At 33.9% G+C, this 17,210-nt stretch overlaps 1 protein-coding gene across 1 annotated transcript in view; it reads right to left on the bottom strand.

The window, feature by feature from the left end:
• Positions 1 to 2,056: 2,056 nt before the first annotated feature.
• LOC148304112 (uncharacterized) overlaps positions 2,057 to 17,210 on the bottom strand; it is a 34,134-nt gene continuing 18,980 nt past the window's right edge. Inside the window, exons 5-14 of the mRNA XM_088268825.1 lie at positions 14,114 to 14,239; positions 12,862 to 13,086; positions 11,793 to 11,921; positions 10,805 to 10,934; positions 8,477 to 8,599; positions 7,285 to 7,374; positions 6,404 to 6,527; positions 5,499 to 5,717; positions 4,490 to 4,581; positions 2,057 to 3,454 (exon numbers count right to left, since the gene is read on the bottom strand). Of these exons, the coding sequence (XP_088124951.1) occupies positions 3,302 to 3,454; positions 4,490 to 4,581; positions 5,499 to 5,717; positions 6,404 to 6,527; positions 7,285 to 7,374; positions 8,477 to 8,599; positions 10,805 to 10,934; positions 11,793 to 11,921; positions 12,862 to 13,086; positions 14,114 to 14,239 (1,411 nt within the window). The 3' untranslated portion in view covers positions 2,057 to 3,301. The remainder of the gene's footprint in view (positions 3,455 to 4,489; positions 4,582 to 5,498; positions 5,718 to 6,403; positions 6,528 to 7,284; positions 7,375 to 8,476; positions 8,600 to 10,804; positions 10,935 to 11,792; positions 11,922 to 12,861; positions 13,087 to 14,113; positions 14,240 to 17,210) is intronic.

Below are 17,210 nucleotides of genomic sequence, written 5' to 3'. Positions count from 1 at the left end.
CCGCGTTACATGAAAAAAAAACCCTTTTAAAATCCATAGAATACAAGATAAATTGACAATATACATGGAAAATTCATATCCACATTTTGATTTTTTTAGAGCGGTAAAAACATAACAGAACAGTGCTGGTCAAGATATGATTTTTTTTTCAAATGTATTTTTTTTAATATTCCAGGTGTCCGCCACGACCCAAACATGAAATATTCGGTGCAACTCGGCAACCCCAGGGAGTTCTATCACGAGGTACATCGCCCGGCGCATTTCATGAACTTCGCCTCCATGGAGGAGGGCGGCACACAACTTGCGGACAGAGAGGACATGTTCGCCTAATGTGGGACAAAATCTACTTGTGTTTCATATTGAGATGTTATTACAAATGATGATATGGAAGCCAGATTGGTCAGATTGGTCAGATTGGTCAGATTATGGTCAGATTGGTCAGGTTGGTCAGATTATGAAGCCAGTGTAAAAAAACTTATTTCTTTTATTTTGGCAACAAAAGTGTATATTTTTTTTAATCTACAGCTATCACAGGTATGTTTTTTTTGTATTTTTATCAACCATAAGATTTAATAACTTTTCATATAATTTTTTTTAAATATTTGAAGTAAATCAGTTATTTACCTGTAAAAGTTAACTTCTGGAATATTGCAAATGATGACGTTAGCTCTATATTTTTTATGTCAAAGTATTGATTCATACAATGTGTTTTTACCATTCTGTTATTTTCATAAAATGTTAGTTGAATAAAGTATAATAAATTCCTTGGAGATCTATCTTGACATTATTTTCAATGGAGGTTTCTATTCTAGTTTTAATTTTTTTTCGGACATAAATTGACTTTTATTTTTAACAGATACAATAAAGAATAAATATGATTTTCCGTAAAATTGTGCATTTCCTTTGAATTCCATGCAAAATTATTTTTACAAACATACAAAAATACCATCTTCAGGGATTTGGCCATCATAAAGTGTACAACTTGCAGAAGCTTGTATGAGTACGGGTATACAACCTGTGTGCTCTGGTCATTGCTACTATGCTCTATCTTCCACATGCTATTTTTCTTTCTTTTCTTTTTCCATATTGTAGTAATATTCTTCACCCTGAGCTATGTCACTTAAGTCATTTGTATCAAATCTGGAGCATGGAACTGATTATCTTATCTTCATGTAATTAATGATCAGGTTAACACTGCATTGTTCCAACTCAGTGCTCTATGCATCAGTGGATATGGATAGGGGAAAAAATACTTGAAAAGCCTGTAGCGAGAAATATTTTTCATCAAATTATGCAGTGGCTCTGTAAGAATTTTCAAGGAATTTAAGGAAGTGTGTAATTTAGTATGGATAGTAGGAAGTATTTTGTGATGTTTAAATATTTTTTAAGAATAAATTTTGTAAATATTTCTTAATTTGGAATAAATAATTTTAAAATTATCAACTCTTTTATTTTTCATTTGTTTCCTGTTATTAAATTATGAAATATATTCACGAATTTCAATTAGATTAAAATAATCCATGAAATTATAATGTATTCTAGTTTAATGGATGGCTTTAAAGTAGAAAGCTTTCTAATTTAACGGATTGGTTTTAAAATAGGCTCGATGACATTCCATTGTCTCGGAATGCCTTTTTTATATAAGGCTAGGTTAATTTTGGGTAAAATGTCTTCACTTAAATTCCATATTATTGTTACGGCGAAATAGTTCTAACAACTTGAACAACCCAACAACCTAACAACCCAAGTGCCCGCTGAGGCAGGGCATTTGTGCATGCGGGGAATGTTTTTGTTATTAGACCCAACTCCTTATGAGATGGACACAAAGGAGACTGCACACACTTGTCCTTGTATGTACTGTCATCGCGACCTGCTGAATAAACCGACTGCATCCTAATCACGAGTTATTATTCCCGATACCCGAGCCCGTAATATTCAACTTTTACTCGGTACTGTTTTTTTTTGTATTGTGGCAATTGTAACTGTTTAAACAATACCATTTCTGATGAATTACACACTCCAGTAATTCTAGTATCGTTTAAACAATGAATACACCTTTTTACTTTTGATAATGTATGTATTTAATTAAATTAAATAGTATCAACACATCACAAAACAACATTCATCTAATTTTCAAACATTACAACATATATTTAACTATATATGATCAAATTTAATATGGCGTGGTGTATGAAGGCTGTCAAAGTGAGCCCTTTCAATGTTTTAATTGACAGTAAATAATATATTTATAACAAATCTATGTAAAAACAAACTGCTTTATAAATTTGTAAATTTACACATTAATTTTGATTTAAATCTTTGAACATTTATTTTCTTGAACTTTTTGTTTTTAACTTCTCGGGAACAATGGACAAATTTTATTATTCAAATGAAAATGCATTCTTAAAAATATTACAAAAAAAAATTAGACCAAATCACTCAAATAATTATCAAGATACATCAACCCCTTGGTCTAGGTAGGTTAAATTAATCAACTTTATATTAAAATTAAAGCTCAGTTTTTTACTCTCAAAAATATAACCAAAAATATATGGTTATTTTATTTTGCATTTAATAAGTTTACATAATTTAAAAGTTATTTGGTGAAAATAAAACAAAATAAGCAATAAAAATGTAAAAAAACTTAACCTCGTATAAAAAAATTAAACAAGTCTAAGAGCGCTTGTGCACTGCACGGAATTTTAACATCCAGCATTCCAGTTTTAGTAAATAAAAGCGACTACAACAGTTTAGCTTGGTTGAATTTACCACCATGTGCACCATGATCACGCACCGATCTGAAGAAAGATGGCAGAAAGCACGAGCCAATCGAGTCAATCATCCGTTTATCATGCTAACTGAAGTGCCGGACGGTAAAATTCCGTGTAGTCCACAAACACCTTAACTATAATGTAATAATAAGATAAAATTTGGTCATTTATTGAAGAATTTTCGATAAATTTCAATAAAAAGCTTTAAGTGGCAACTGGCGAGTTTAGTTGGGTTGTTTACGAGTATCTTATGTATTATCTTATGTAATGCAAACAAGTCATATGATATACGTGCTGTCTGCGAAAAACGCTCGTTCAAAAGCATTAAGTGATTAATACAAGCCTTGGGGTTTAAATTTGTGAGGTTTTAACAGTAAGATTTTTTTTTTAGTCTGTATAAGTACAATGACTGTACAAGTACAGTCTGTGTAAGCACAAAAAATAACTTGAAATTTACGAGGAAGAACTGCTTGTTCCAGGATATAAAATGGCCGAATGAGAAATGTATACTTATGGCAATTTGAATAGAATTAGGAGGTCTTGTGAGATTTGGCTTTTCTGGAGTGAAGTCTCTGCAAGTACATGGGCTTCTGATCCTCGTTAGGGCTCCACTGGGAAGAGGACTCCCGGGGGACCCCGCCTTCGCGCTGCGTCAGCCAGTACGTGGTCATGGGACCTTTGCCCTGGAAATCATCAAAAAGAAACCCATCCAATTACTGAATCTTATATGTTTATACTCATTTCATAAACATAACAAAAACATATGAGTTAGTATTTATAAGTAATCATTTATATAATAATAAAATTGTTAATTTACAGCATAATAATAATTAATACCAGTTGTTAGTGGCATATTACACTCAATTTTGGGTACTTTGCAAAAAAAAAACTCATTAATGGTTTACTACACTTACACAAATATTTCAATTTCATATTATTTCTGTGAGTCTTGGCAGCTCATTATTAGAAATAGGTATCAAATTGTGGTAGAGTGGGTTCGAACCGAGAAACTCGGACTCTTAAGTCCGCGACACTAACCACGGGACCACAACCCGGCACTTAATATTTTGTGTGCTATTCTGACTCCTTCTCTCATACCTAGTAGTGAATAGGACACTGCGTCAGATCTACATAGTGTTCATCTTGATCATTATAGGTGTTTTTTGACTTGAGATGAAAAATATCTATTTTTATTTTTATAAAAGATGATGGAAGTTATTTTTATAAATGATGATGGAGTATCCCAGGGCCTCAATAGATTTGGAATATGGGTGATTGTGACGCCACCAGTTGAGAAATTAGCACTCAGTCATACTTCCAAATCTATTGAATGTGAAAGGGATTCAAGACCAAAACATACAAATTACAAAAATTAATGTAATATGGATGTTCAATAATGGGCAGAATGGTGAACGTTACACAAGTGTAAAAAGTGATCAGTAAAGACAGCCAAGTAGGGCGTAAGCCCTGGGATGCTCAGACTTCCATCTTCTATCACATAAAAAAAATGTTAGATGCTTCATCTTCGGAGAGGCACCTTTAATATTGATATATCATAAGTAGGGTGAATAATCTGGTGTCTAATAAGTAATGAATAAATAATAATAAATTGTTGATTTTGATCATAAATCAACATGACGGCAAGGTCAGTCCTCCATGCTTTCCCATGAGTGAAGTGTGGTTATGTAAAGTCAGCAAATGTTATTAATTAGTTTCACCTTGACATGGACAAGGCCCCTTCTTTCCATGCGGAATCCGCCAGCGGCTTCCAGGGCTAGTTTCATGTCCTCGCTTATGTGGATTTTGAGAGCTGTGGGAGATGTAAACATTGCCATAATTAAACTATTGTCACAATCCAATAATAAACAAGTGATGGGAAGAAATACATTTTCAGAACCTAATTTACCATTATTTCGTTCCAAATCCAAGACGTAGATTTTTTGCATTTGTTTATCTTTATTTATTTATTTATTAAGTTGTATTGCTGTTCAAATATTCTGTAACAACAGCCTCAATCTGAAGCTTCGGCAGAGAATCGTTCGGTGTTATGTCTGGTCAGCACTTCTATAGGGAATTGAATCTTGGACCCTCAATGTCAGTACTATGGACCAACTAGAGGCATTCGAAATGTGGCTATATCGTAGAACGCTAAGCATTCCATGGACCAATATGGTCAGCAACGCAAATGTGCTCCAAAGAGCAAAAGCAGGGAGACAGTTGCTGTCTGATATCAAGGTCCGGAAGGTATCATATGTGGAGCATGTGTTGAGAGGAGAGAATTATGAGATATTGCACCTAATCATAAAGGGCAAAATAGAGGCAGAAGATAGGGCTCCTGGCTCCACAATATATGAGATTGGATGGGGATCAGGATCGTCGAGGCGCTGTTTAGACAAGGGATAATTACTCTCAAGTGATAGTCGACATCAGGGGAACCTGACATGACACAAACAGAAGATTCTGTAAAATTCCCACATAAAATAAAATAATAATCCAGAAAAGTTCATCATAACAGCTGAAAACCTAATTAATGGTGGGGACTGACCGGAGTCATTTTATTGTAACGTAACACGTTACGATACGAGCATTGGTATAGTCAGTACAGCGAGCCGAGCTCGTTCCGAGTACTCCATCCGATGTTCGGATGCTCGGCGCGAATGTTACGTTACGACGAAATGTTCCGGTCAGTCCCCACCTTAAGATTTTCATACAGCATTGTTATGTCACCTTCTCCCGTTGACTCCATGCGGCTGGCCGTGTTGACGGTGTCCCCGAAGAGGCAGTAGCGCGGCATCTTGGAGCCGACCACGCCGGCCACGCAGGGCCCCGTGTGCAGGCCGCAGCGCATGCGCAGCGGCTCGCCCGCGCGGTGCGGCGCCCGGCAGCGCGCGCCCGCCTCCAGCAGCTCCAGCGCCATGCACGCTATCTCCGTGGCGTGCTTATCCCCTGACAAATCCCAAATAACAGACAATTTTTACTTATCTTTACATATTAATTTAATTTTTACTTATCCATTTATAATTTTTAATATATCTTCTTCTAACCCTTATCCGCGCCCAGTGGTGCATAGGGCACTGCATTATCTTGATCATTGCTTACATGAGCAAGGTGATCACTCATGTGTTTCAAGGACCAGTCCAGGGTAATATTAAATAAATATTAGAGTGTAAAATCACTCTTTTATTTTACACCCCCCCTGTTAATCTAATGGGAAATTAAATCTAAATGGAAAATAAAATCTTAGTGAGAAATTAATGGTCATGCGCTAGAAAGGTAACTTAAGAAAGGTTTGTATTTAATTTTAACAACAGCATCCACCCTAGTGTTTAGCAAGCTTTGGCTTAAGTCTTCCTCTGCTTCTATTACCAATCACATTCACCTCGTAAATAGGTTTTACTATGTATCTTATCTCCTCAACACATTTTTGTTATAACATAATTTCATGATTATGCCTATCACAGCGTTGCATTCTTTCCTTATATCACCGTTCGAACATCTATCACACATCGTTAAGCTGCACATTTGACTGAGAGAACGCATTTTGACTGCATTCAGTCTACTTTTATCCTTCTTTTGTCAACTGCTAGCTTCTGTTTCATACACCAGGATTGGAACTATGACTCTTAGCTTACCATTCTTTACTGGTAATCCTGATGCCACCATGTAGGAGTCTCCGATAGTCTCCACTTTATACACGTCGTAGCATTCAATTTTGGCATCAAATAAACGGTAGATGGAATTCAAGAACATGACCACCTATAAAGAAAATAAAATGTCTATGAATATGTATAAATCTTCTTCTTCTTTATGTGTCAGGTCCCCCTGACGTTGATCATTTGAGAGTATGTGTCCTTATCTTGGGCAGCTCTAAACAGCGTCTCAACTGTTCTGACCTCCTTCCAATCTCGTCCAGAGCCAGGAGATCTGCCTTCTGCACACCTTCTTGACATTCTATTTTGCCTTTTTTGATTAGGTCCAATAGCTCATACTTACTTCTCTAAGCACATGCCCCAGATAGGACACCTTCCAAACTTTGATATTAGTTACCAAATGTCCTTCTACTCTTGCTCTTCGGAGCACATTTGCACTGCTGATCATATCGGTCCATGAAATGCGTGGAATTCTACGATGTCACCAGATTTGGAATACCTATAATAGGTTCATAGCGGTGCGATCTTGAGGGTCAATATTCGACGATTTAACTCGGGATAAAAATTCTGACCGAACATAACACCTAAACATTCTTTGGAAATGTTTCAAATTGAGGTTATCATTACAGAATACCAAGTTAAGGCAGTAGCAGGCACCTCGGCGGTTGGAGCGCTACGCGCAGCGCAGTCAAGGGATAACTGGAGAAGATTTATTGCTTCCACAAGGGTCACTACCCTCAGTAATGAGAAATACGACGGAGAAGAGAAGAATTACAGAATATTTTTCACATTTTATTGATACTATACAAATCTATACGAAACTAATTATCATAAATTATAAAGGTATTCAAATGACATCTGACCTGAAGTGGTGTGGTCCCAGCAGCTATTTCAGTGAATCCTTCAATATCGCTGAAGTATATGCTCACAGCTGAAAAGAATTCTGCTGGCACCTGATAAAAAATAACATTTGAAGTATAATTACATATTCCTATAATATTTAATGATACATCGCTCACTGCTTTCAACAACGTCATATATCAATAAACTTAATTTTTCAGGAGATCGTTTTTAAAGTTTAAGAATATAATAAAATGTTTTAAAAATAAATATCAAGCCACTTATTGATCTATTTACTGTGCAACATGTATTTTTAAGTAAAACCTAAACGTTTTGTCTCCATTTGAAAAATATTTAGTATATTAAAAAAAGTAATTAAACAATATGTTATCTTCAAAATGCAAAAACAACACTTTCTGCCCTGTAGCAGGTAAATATTAAGTTTAAAATATGCTGCTTTTGCTGGGATATAGTACATTTTAAGGGCATTCCGAAAACATGCACAGCTGAAAATTGACATTTTTTATTTATTTATGACGTTGTTGAAAGGTGTGAGCGACATGTAGGTATGTACTATGTTTATATAATTTTAAATGTTAAGTTTTCTCTTTTTGTTTGATCTATCTTCCAGATCTTGGATGTCTTTATTCTTTAATGACTTATTTTAACCCTTATTGAAATGTATTAAACATTGTTATACTTCAAAAAAGCAGAATAGCACTTAAAAAGGTCCTTAAAATATTAGTTCCTGATAAATACTTATGTATTTAGTTATATTACATATATCTTCTGCGAGTGGTATGCATTGAGTTTAGGGTTGGGTAAGGATAAGGCATAGTAGGCACTGGCCATGTTTCTATATGGAACGCGAGTAATCCAGGGTAGGCGCATCCTACAATCTATCCTAGGTAGGCACTGCTTTTCTGCCTATATAGAATGCACGATTCTGCGACCTACTGACTCCTTACCTGTATTGCACTGTATTGCAGTTCTCCATAGTGATCTATATAGACCCCCAAGCGTGGAATTTGACTTGCAAGGGGTCTATGTCATTGGTGAATAACAACTGTTAATACTTGTACCAAACACTTGATAAGTGTACAAAAATTCAATACCAGGCAGGCATAGGTATGCTTGGTGAAAAAGTTTGGGAGCCAATGGTTTCAATTATAAAAAAATGCCACTGTTTATAAAATGAATAGATAGAAAACCAACCTGCTGTTCCCTTTTGAGCCTCATAGCTACACTCGGTGGTAACATTTGGCACAGAAGAGTATCGGAGAGTTGCTTTTCTCTTTTCAGCTCTTGGGCTTTTTCTGACAAATGTGTAGCGTACATCTGAAACAAAGCATGTGTCAGTAGAGTTCGTTTTTAATAAGACAGAAAATTGAATTAGGGCATATATCATCTATCATCATGTGCATAATTAAAAATTACTATAATGTGCCATCTCTGAGTTTTCCCGTGCCGAGGACACATTTTACAATATTTATTTATACAATTATAATAAAAGAAAATTGTTCATGCAATCAAATACGACATGGCCGAATGATACAATCTATTTCAGATCTACCCACATCCGTTATCCACTTATGAATACCTCTTTTATAATAAAAATAGTATAAATAATAAAAATGAAAATGATATTTTCTGGCGTTTCTTATGTGTGTGATTATGATCCAGGATTCGGACCTCACATACTAATAAAAAGAGTTTCTGCTCAATAAAAAGCTTCTTTTCATCTCGCTAATAGATGTCTCTAGTGAAGTTGTAGTGATTCAAGAACAATGTTTCAAAAATTGGTTCATATATATATATATATATATATATATATATATATATATATATATATATATATATATATATATATATATATATATATATATATATATATATATATATATATATATATATATATATATATATGATATATATATATATATATATATATATATATATATATATATATATATATATATATATATATATATATATATATATATATATATATATTTATATATATATATATATAGAACTTCCAAGAATTTCCGTAGTGTGGTTGTCAATAATGGGTAGAATTGGTGAATGTTACACGTGTGTAAAGTGATCACTTAAACCAACTTACGACGGTCGTTAGCCCCATAAATGCCCGGACTTCCATATTCTTCTTCATCTTTGATGAGATGTCAAAAAATTATATGAAAAATGCCTCTTTTATATTTAGTTTCTATTTTTAATGCCTTTATGGATTATGGAAGCAGGTTGTACAACTTTATTGCATAACAAGCAAAGTTCCTTTGACCAAAAGAGGTATGTGTAAGGTTTTGTTTGATATGTTTTGGAATATTTAGTTCTATGTACATCACCATAAAGTGTGTTAATTGTTAATTGCTTGGAGGTGCTTTCTTGCGTTATGTGAGAAAAATTCTTAAATCCATATGTAAGAATTGTTTAAGTGTATAATCATTTGACCGTAGTGTAATGGTCAGCACGCTCGGCTACCGTTCTGGAGGTCCCGGGTTCGATTCCCAAGGGGGGTCAAATAAATATAAGTTATTTTTTCACTGTTATATTTATTCAATATCACCCTGGACTGATACCTGAAGCGGAGGGCTGATCACCTTTCCTTCATGTGTAAACGATCAAGATAACACTGCGTTTATATGAAGCAGTGCCCTATGCACCATTGGGGTGCGGATAAGGGTTTTATTATTATTTATTATAATCATTTGACTGTTGTACTTTATAATTAATTGAATATTCCTTCTGTGGGAGATGGTGGATGCTAAGTGGTGATGAAGTTGTTAATGATAGGAAACCCTTTTGGTGATCTGATGAAATTGAACTCACGTATTAGGTTTGGAACGGAATTTCTCGGAACATGCAGGCCTTGGTTTTGAAATACAGTGAAACCTCTATCTATCGTTCCTCAATAATCGTTTTCCCGGATGTGTCGTTTATTTCTTCTATCCCGACTTAATTTCATACTAAACTAAACCGCATCGATCGTTTCTCTATCACCGTTTACCGCATTTATCACTCGAATTAAGCTGCATATTTGATACATTTTGTCTGTTTTTTTTACATTTTTTCCAATTTTCTTACATTCAACGGCAACGTATGGGATAGAAACTATCGAAAGCTTGTGTAACCGATAGCAGGAGAGGTCGATATTGATGAAAAGGAGCCGCTGCCTGTACTTGCATTTCCAGAAGTGTGCACACTCTTTGAAAGAAAACTTTCTACAACGCACATTCAATAACCGATGCTGAAAAAAATACTATTTGCAAAGCCGAAAATATACTATTGACTTACGAAAATAAAGCAGTTAAAAAACAAAAGTATTTTTTTAAATACGGGTTAGTAACGGTATCTTTACTCGGTCGTATCTATTTGCGTATTGACCTCTTAATCCTGCATTCATTGTTTTCCCGCATTCATAGTTTATTTTAATAGGTCCCTTTAAAAGCGATAGATAGAAGTTTTCACTGTATACGGGTGACAGAGGTGGAGTTGTACTAAATAAATTGCAAGCGGAGTTACCTGTATTGTGTTCACAGCGCTTCTGACCAAAGCAATAATTACCGGAGATAGAGCCAGGACCAATACTAATATTGCAAATCCCAACATTTCCGATTGGCGTGCTTCGCTTATTGTCTTCTCAACTTTATCCCTGAAAATTCAAAACTGTTACAACTGTTTCACAAATTTAATAGGTACTGTTATACCGACGTGCCCTACGCAAAGTGCTCTAACTACATTTTTGTCAATTTTGAGATATTTGGTGTATGTTATCAACTGACCGTTATCTACAAATATAAAGAAACAAAAAAAAAAAATTATGCCTAGTTTTCAGGTGCATAAGACGCTATCTACATCGAATTTTCGAAATGAACTGATCTCCTAAAACGCTAACTACTTAATTTTGACAAAACATAAAGTTTTCAAACGATTTAATACATTATTTTATCATGTTTTTGAACGTTTTAAACTAATTTAGAATTTCAGATAAAACCGTTAAATAATTTTAAAAAATACGTTGATAAAATCTTCTAAGCTATCTCCTGTAAAGTAACAGATTTGCAGATAGAGTACTTTACGTAGGGGCCGTCGATAAAATTGTTTCACAAATTCAAAAGGTACTGTTTTATAACTGTGTCACAAATTCAATAGATACTGTTTTATAACTGCTTCACAAATTCAATAAGTACTGTTTTACATCTGTTTTCCACCCCTAATCTAAGGTTTAAATCGAATTTAAATATACAATATACTTTATGATCACAAGTTGTAGTCAACAGGCTTACGATTTTTACAATTTTTATTTTTGCAATTGAAACAACAAATGACATCACTTTTGATGACATCACAAATTGTAAATTTTTGTCTCCATTATAAAAATGATAGTTTAATCCCGTACATCTCCCTTATTTCTTTACAGATTTCAACAACAATAGTAACAATCTTATGAGTTTAAAAGAGTTATTTATTTGGGATAAAAAAGGGAAATTTGAAAAGGATAGTAATGTACTTGATGTATCCTCTAAGTTCCCTCTGGAGCTCTCTCAGCTGGTCCACGTAGATAGCTGTCGCATCATAGTATTCCTTGGCCTCCTCCACACTTCCAGTTCTTTCCTTGTTCCGCACAATTAATTCACTTCTGTCAATTGACAAATAATACAATAAATCAAAAAGTCCATTAATATCATTATCGGAAATTGGATTATTCACTATTATAGGTGTCTCAACTTGAGATGAAGCATCTATCGTTTATATATGAAAGAAGATGACAACCGAATGCCAGGTCGTAAGCCCTGGGATGCTCAGTCTTCCATCTTTTTTTGTATAAAAACGTGCTTAATCTGAAGTGTCTCAACCCACAATATTAATAAGTCCTTACATATATATTTGTAACTCATTTATGACTGTAGTTCTTACTTAATTCAGTTTCTGGATTTGATTTGAAGGAATATGATGGACAATTGGGGCTTCAAGGATAAATAGTAGTAAAATAGTATTTTAATTTTATTCAAAAAAGGAATAACCCGCAAAGCTTCTATTTTAAGGGTTTTTAATCTTTATATTTTTTATTTGGGCTAACAACAGCAACATATGTAAAACAAAACATTAAAAGATATACATTAAACAAGCCAATTGTAGTTAACCACAGAAACATAAAGATTAGTACAAAATATTTAGTGTAGATCTAGCAAATAAATGAATGTGTGTGTGTGTGTGTGATGTTGATTCTAGTAGGGACATACATACAATGCAGGGAAGCATAGTTTTTAAAGATCCTTAGCGGACAATATGCTCACCATTTGACTTTTCAACACAGATTTTCCGCAATTGAAAATGTCAACTTGGCTAAAACATGAGTAGTACTCACTAGCCATTCGAAACATAGGTGAAGTCCGCGCATAATTGGTTCGAAGGACAGGTTTGTCTGACCATAGTTAGATAACTAAAATAGATAGTGTCAGAAAAAACAACACCTGGATGTTCTAGCAGTAAAGAATGAATAAAACCGATTGTACAAAAATATTTATTTAAATAAATTTGAAATTCTGTAAAGAGCAAAACGCAAAGCCCTGTTTTACCTCTTCTTGACGACAGCGTACTGCGTTAGGTTCGCGGTTGCCCGCAACCCCGGTACATAGTTGAGCACGGTGTCCAGCAGGTCTTGTCCGAGGGTGTAGTTGGAGACATAGTCGATGTGTTTCTCTGCGGTGAGCCGACCCCTCCCGTAGTAGCTGATGCCCAGCATGGAGGTCACTCCGACGCTCTCGATACTGCGCAGTAGGTTCTTAAAACCCACCAGGTACCTGAAATCTCAAACCTAACGGTCAATTTGATTGGCACAAGCTAATTTTTATTTATTTTAAAACATATTACATACATAAATCATATATACATATAATATTCCCGATGAGTAATTTCTATTTCTCATTTTGGGACATGGGATTTTTTGTTTTTTTTTAGATGAGAATTGCATTTATTATTTACCTTGCTTATTATGTACAAGGTTTATAGATCATTTAATGGATTTTTGTTTCTTCTAGCTAATTAAATATGTTTTATTTGAATCTGTGTTGGGAACAGGAGGGATAATCTGGTGAGGGCCAAACAGGAAGTTCTCAGCATTTGCTCATTGCTGGGACATGGGATTAAGGTTAACAAGATTGGAACACAAATAATAAAGTAACAAAAAAGATTTTTTTTTAAATAACCAAAACTAATACCAATACATGGCAAAATATAAAAACAATAAACCTGTATAATAAATAGGCACAAGAAGCATATTTAAAAGAAATAAATGAGAAAACACAAGGTAAGAAGTATATTTAAAATAAACTAATGAGAAAATATAACAAATGAATTAATCAATAATATTTCAAATGCAATTGTCAGCTACATCCACACTAACTAATGAACAAACTAATTGACCATCATAAAGTTTACTACAGGGGTAGGTAGAGAGAATAGAATGCCACACATCTCTTTGTGTTTGCAAACATTCTTCGCTTCTTCCACGTTCATCTCCTTGTACTTTGACTTTTGACCTAACAAAGCCCAAGCATTTGACATTCTTGGTCATGCCACGTTTTCCTCGGTCCTCCTCTGCTCCTATTTTCAACAACATTCACCCCATAAATTTGTTGTACCGTTTTTTCTACACTCATTCGTTCCGCATGCCCAAACCATCATTTACGTAAAAGGTTATCTGGATTTAGAGAAAATAAAGTTGGGATTTAACAATCACTTGGCCTTAAGTAGAAATGCATAGAAATTGTATAAAAATGTAACTAAATTAAATAATAAATAAAATAAAAAAAAAAAACTTTGTGTCACCTCCAAATAGTGCTGCTGTCGGCTTCCTTAATATGGTTAGTGAGGTGTTCCAGAAGGGCTGCATTCACGGCGGTGTACCATTGCATCACTTCAGAAATGGAGCTTTCTTCAGAGCTGATCTTTTTCCTGAAATCAAGTCAAAAAATATCCTACAAAAAACTATTTTTTGACATCTCGACATTGATGACGCCAGGATAAGGGAAATATGCGAGATCAAAGATGTCGTTAGGTGGGGAAGGCAACAAAGGAGACAATGGTATCCACATACATGTACAGAGAATGGAACCATTCAGACTCCCCCACATTGTACTGCACGGCCAACTAAAAGATAGATGACTCCCAGACAGACCACCAAAGAGATGGATCGACAGCTGGGAAACGACTTCGTAGGAGGCTAATCAATATTAAAAACAAGCCATAAGGCCTACACCAAGCAGAAGAAGAAGAATAATATAGATGAAGTAAAATATTGAAGTCTGGGCATTTACATGGCTTACGACCGTCATAGGCAAGTTTTAAGTGATCACTTTACAAACGTGTAGCATTTACCAAATCTACCCATGAATGACAACCAGACTACTCAATTTTCGTAACCCCTACATATATTGATCAAGCTCGCGACACAGTTCATGTGAGTTCACTACCGCCATCTATGTTGCAATAGGGAAAGCTTTTATTAAGCAAAGGCTCTTTCTATTTGTATGCAAGGTATTTGTATTCTGGATTAAATTTACAAACTTGTAATTTTTTTATGTAAATTATAATTTAACTATTTTATTTTATTTCATTTAAAACATTTGAGTGTATTTGCAATTACATTGTTATCAATTAAATTATTGGCAATCAAACATTTCAATAAACTCCCTAAAGAAATAAAAAAAAATAGATGATATAAAAATACTTAAGAAAAAAATTAAAGCTCTATACATTTAAATCTTAAAAAAACATACAAAAAAACTTTTATATCTTTAATTATATAACATTAAATCACGAGTGTAAGTCCCTCTCCAAGCACAAGAGCACAGATTCTTTTATGGAGAGGCACAGCGAATCGAAATATACAAGTTCTCCATATGTATAAATGATTCAAATGTATCATGTTATAAATAAAAATGTAAATATATTAAATGAATAAAAAAAAAATACAATTAACTGATTTACATGTTGAGTTTGATCAATATATCTAGGGGTTCCGGAAATTGAGTAGTGTGGTTGTCAATCATGTGTGGAATTGGTAAATGTTACACGTGTGTAAAGTGATCACTCAAAACCAGCCTATGACGGTCGTAAGCCCTGTAAATGACTCAGACTACCATATTCTTCTTCATATATGTTGAGATGTTAAATGTTGAAAATAATTCCTAAGCGGAGATAATCCAGATTTGTGGGCAAGTATTTGTACACAATTAAAATGTAAACAAAAATATCGTACATAATTTATATTTGAAGCACCAACTTTGTGATTTTACATTTTATAATTGAAATGTAATTTTGTTTTAAAATCACTATAAATATTTTACTATAACTTAATTATAATGTCTACCGGTTTCGAAGCTAACCGCTTCTTTATCAAGACTGATTAACACTAATATTAATCAGTCTTGATAAAGAAGCGGCTAGCTTCGAAACCGGTACACATTATAATTAATAGATTTATATTATCCACTGACACTTCGTGATGGAATTGCATTTTTAATTTATTATTAGATTAAAACCAATATTTTTAGCTTTGTCGGTAACGACGAAACCCGGTCGCTGGACAAATAAAAAAGTGGAAAAGCTAAAAATATTGGTTTTAATCTAATAATACATTATAATCAAGTTATAAAAACATATTTATAGTAATTTTAAAACAAAGTTACATTTTAATTGTAAAAAATATCGTATTGTTGCAAAAAAATATGTTTATGTTAAGTATGAGTTTTTCTTCATTTTTCAAAATTGTATTGCTACTACGACATCAAACAAACCCTGTTGAGATAATAAACTTAATTCAGAAGGTGCAAATATGAGCAATTATCGGAGTTGTTAGCTGGCTTTTATTCCACAATTTATAGGTACATCATTATCTATTCATACAACCCTTGCAAACAAGGAACCTGTATATACTGTACATATACATACAGTCGAACTCGGTTATAACGAGGATGAAGGGACCGGCTGAATTTGCTCGTTATAACCGTTCCTCGTTACATCCGAGAAAAGGTTTTTTTTTAAACAAACCCCATCACATTAAGTATGTTATCTAAAATGGTTACATAACACAATATGTCGCAAATGAAACAAAATTCTTACAATTAACCCATTACACACATGTCATATTTTTCTGTCAATCCAGTATTTCTATAAAAATTGGAAAATCCTGTGCTGGTTGAGTACAAAACCATTGTAGCAGTTTTATCATAACTCGTACAATCACAGTTTTTTTTTCGAGTCCGTGGTGTTCTTTTTAAATGTAGATAAAAATACAACATTGACAATGAGAATGATGAAAAGTTTTTATACGCTTTCGCTTCTTATTCACTTTACATTATTCGCGTCATGTTCTATTTCACGAATAATTTCCGCCTTTTCACGAATTGAGACACTTTTTACTAGTAGTAGATATGTTGATAATTCGAGGGTTTGTTTTTACTGACCTGCTCTAGAATTTGAGATTTCCCACCTCGTAATTTTTATTATAAAATGTCCATAGTAAGCATAGAACATCCAAAATATGGAAACTATCGCAAAAATCTCCGAAACTTGATGTTCAAAAACTATAAAATAAGTTATTTATTGTAATAAAGTAAGTCTTTACAGACATGACAAAGCTTACAATTTGCAACATCCAATTTAAACCCATATGCGTGAAATCTTTTTTTACTATCGGTGACAATACCAATATAGAGTCATAAACGTAATCCGATCCCGGCGGCAACGGTCTAATTGCCCGGTTAGATTTTATTGCTTAAGGTCGAAAATATTTTAAAACATTAAAATATTTACAACATTTAAAAAAAGGCGATCTCTTTTTGCTCGCTATAGCCGAGAAGTTGCTCGTTCTAACCGTGATCAAATGTATGAAGAAAACTAGAAACCAAAATATCGACGAAAG

This window comes from Brachycentrus maculatus, unplaced genomic scaffold (assembly GCF_059751285.1).
Source record: "Brachycentrus maculatus isolate JH-2025_06_01 unplaced genomic scaffold, ASM5975128v1 h1tg000333l, whole genome shotgun sequence".
NCBI lineage: Eukaryota > Metazoa > Arthropoda > Insecta > Trichoptera > Brachycentridae > Brachycentrus > Brachycentrus maculatus.
This window is presented reverse-complemented; position numbering and strand designations above follow the sequence as displayed.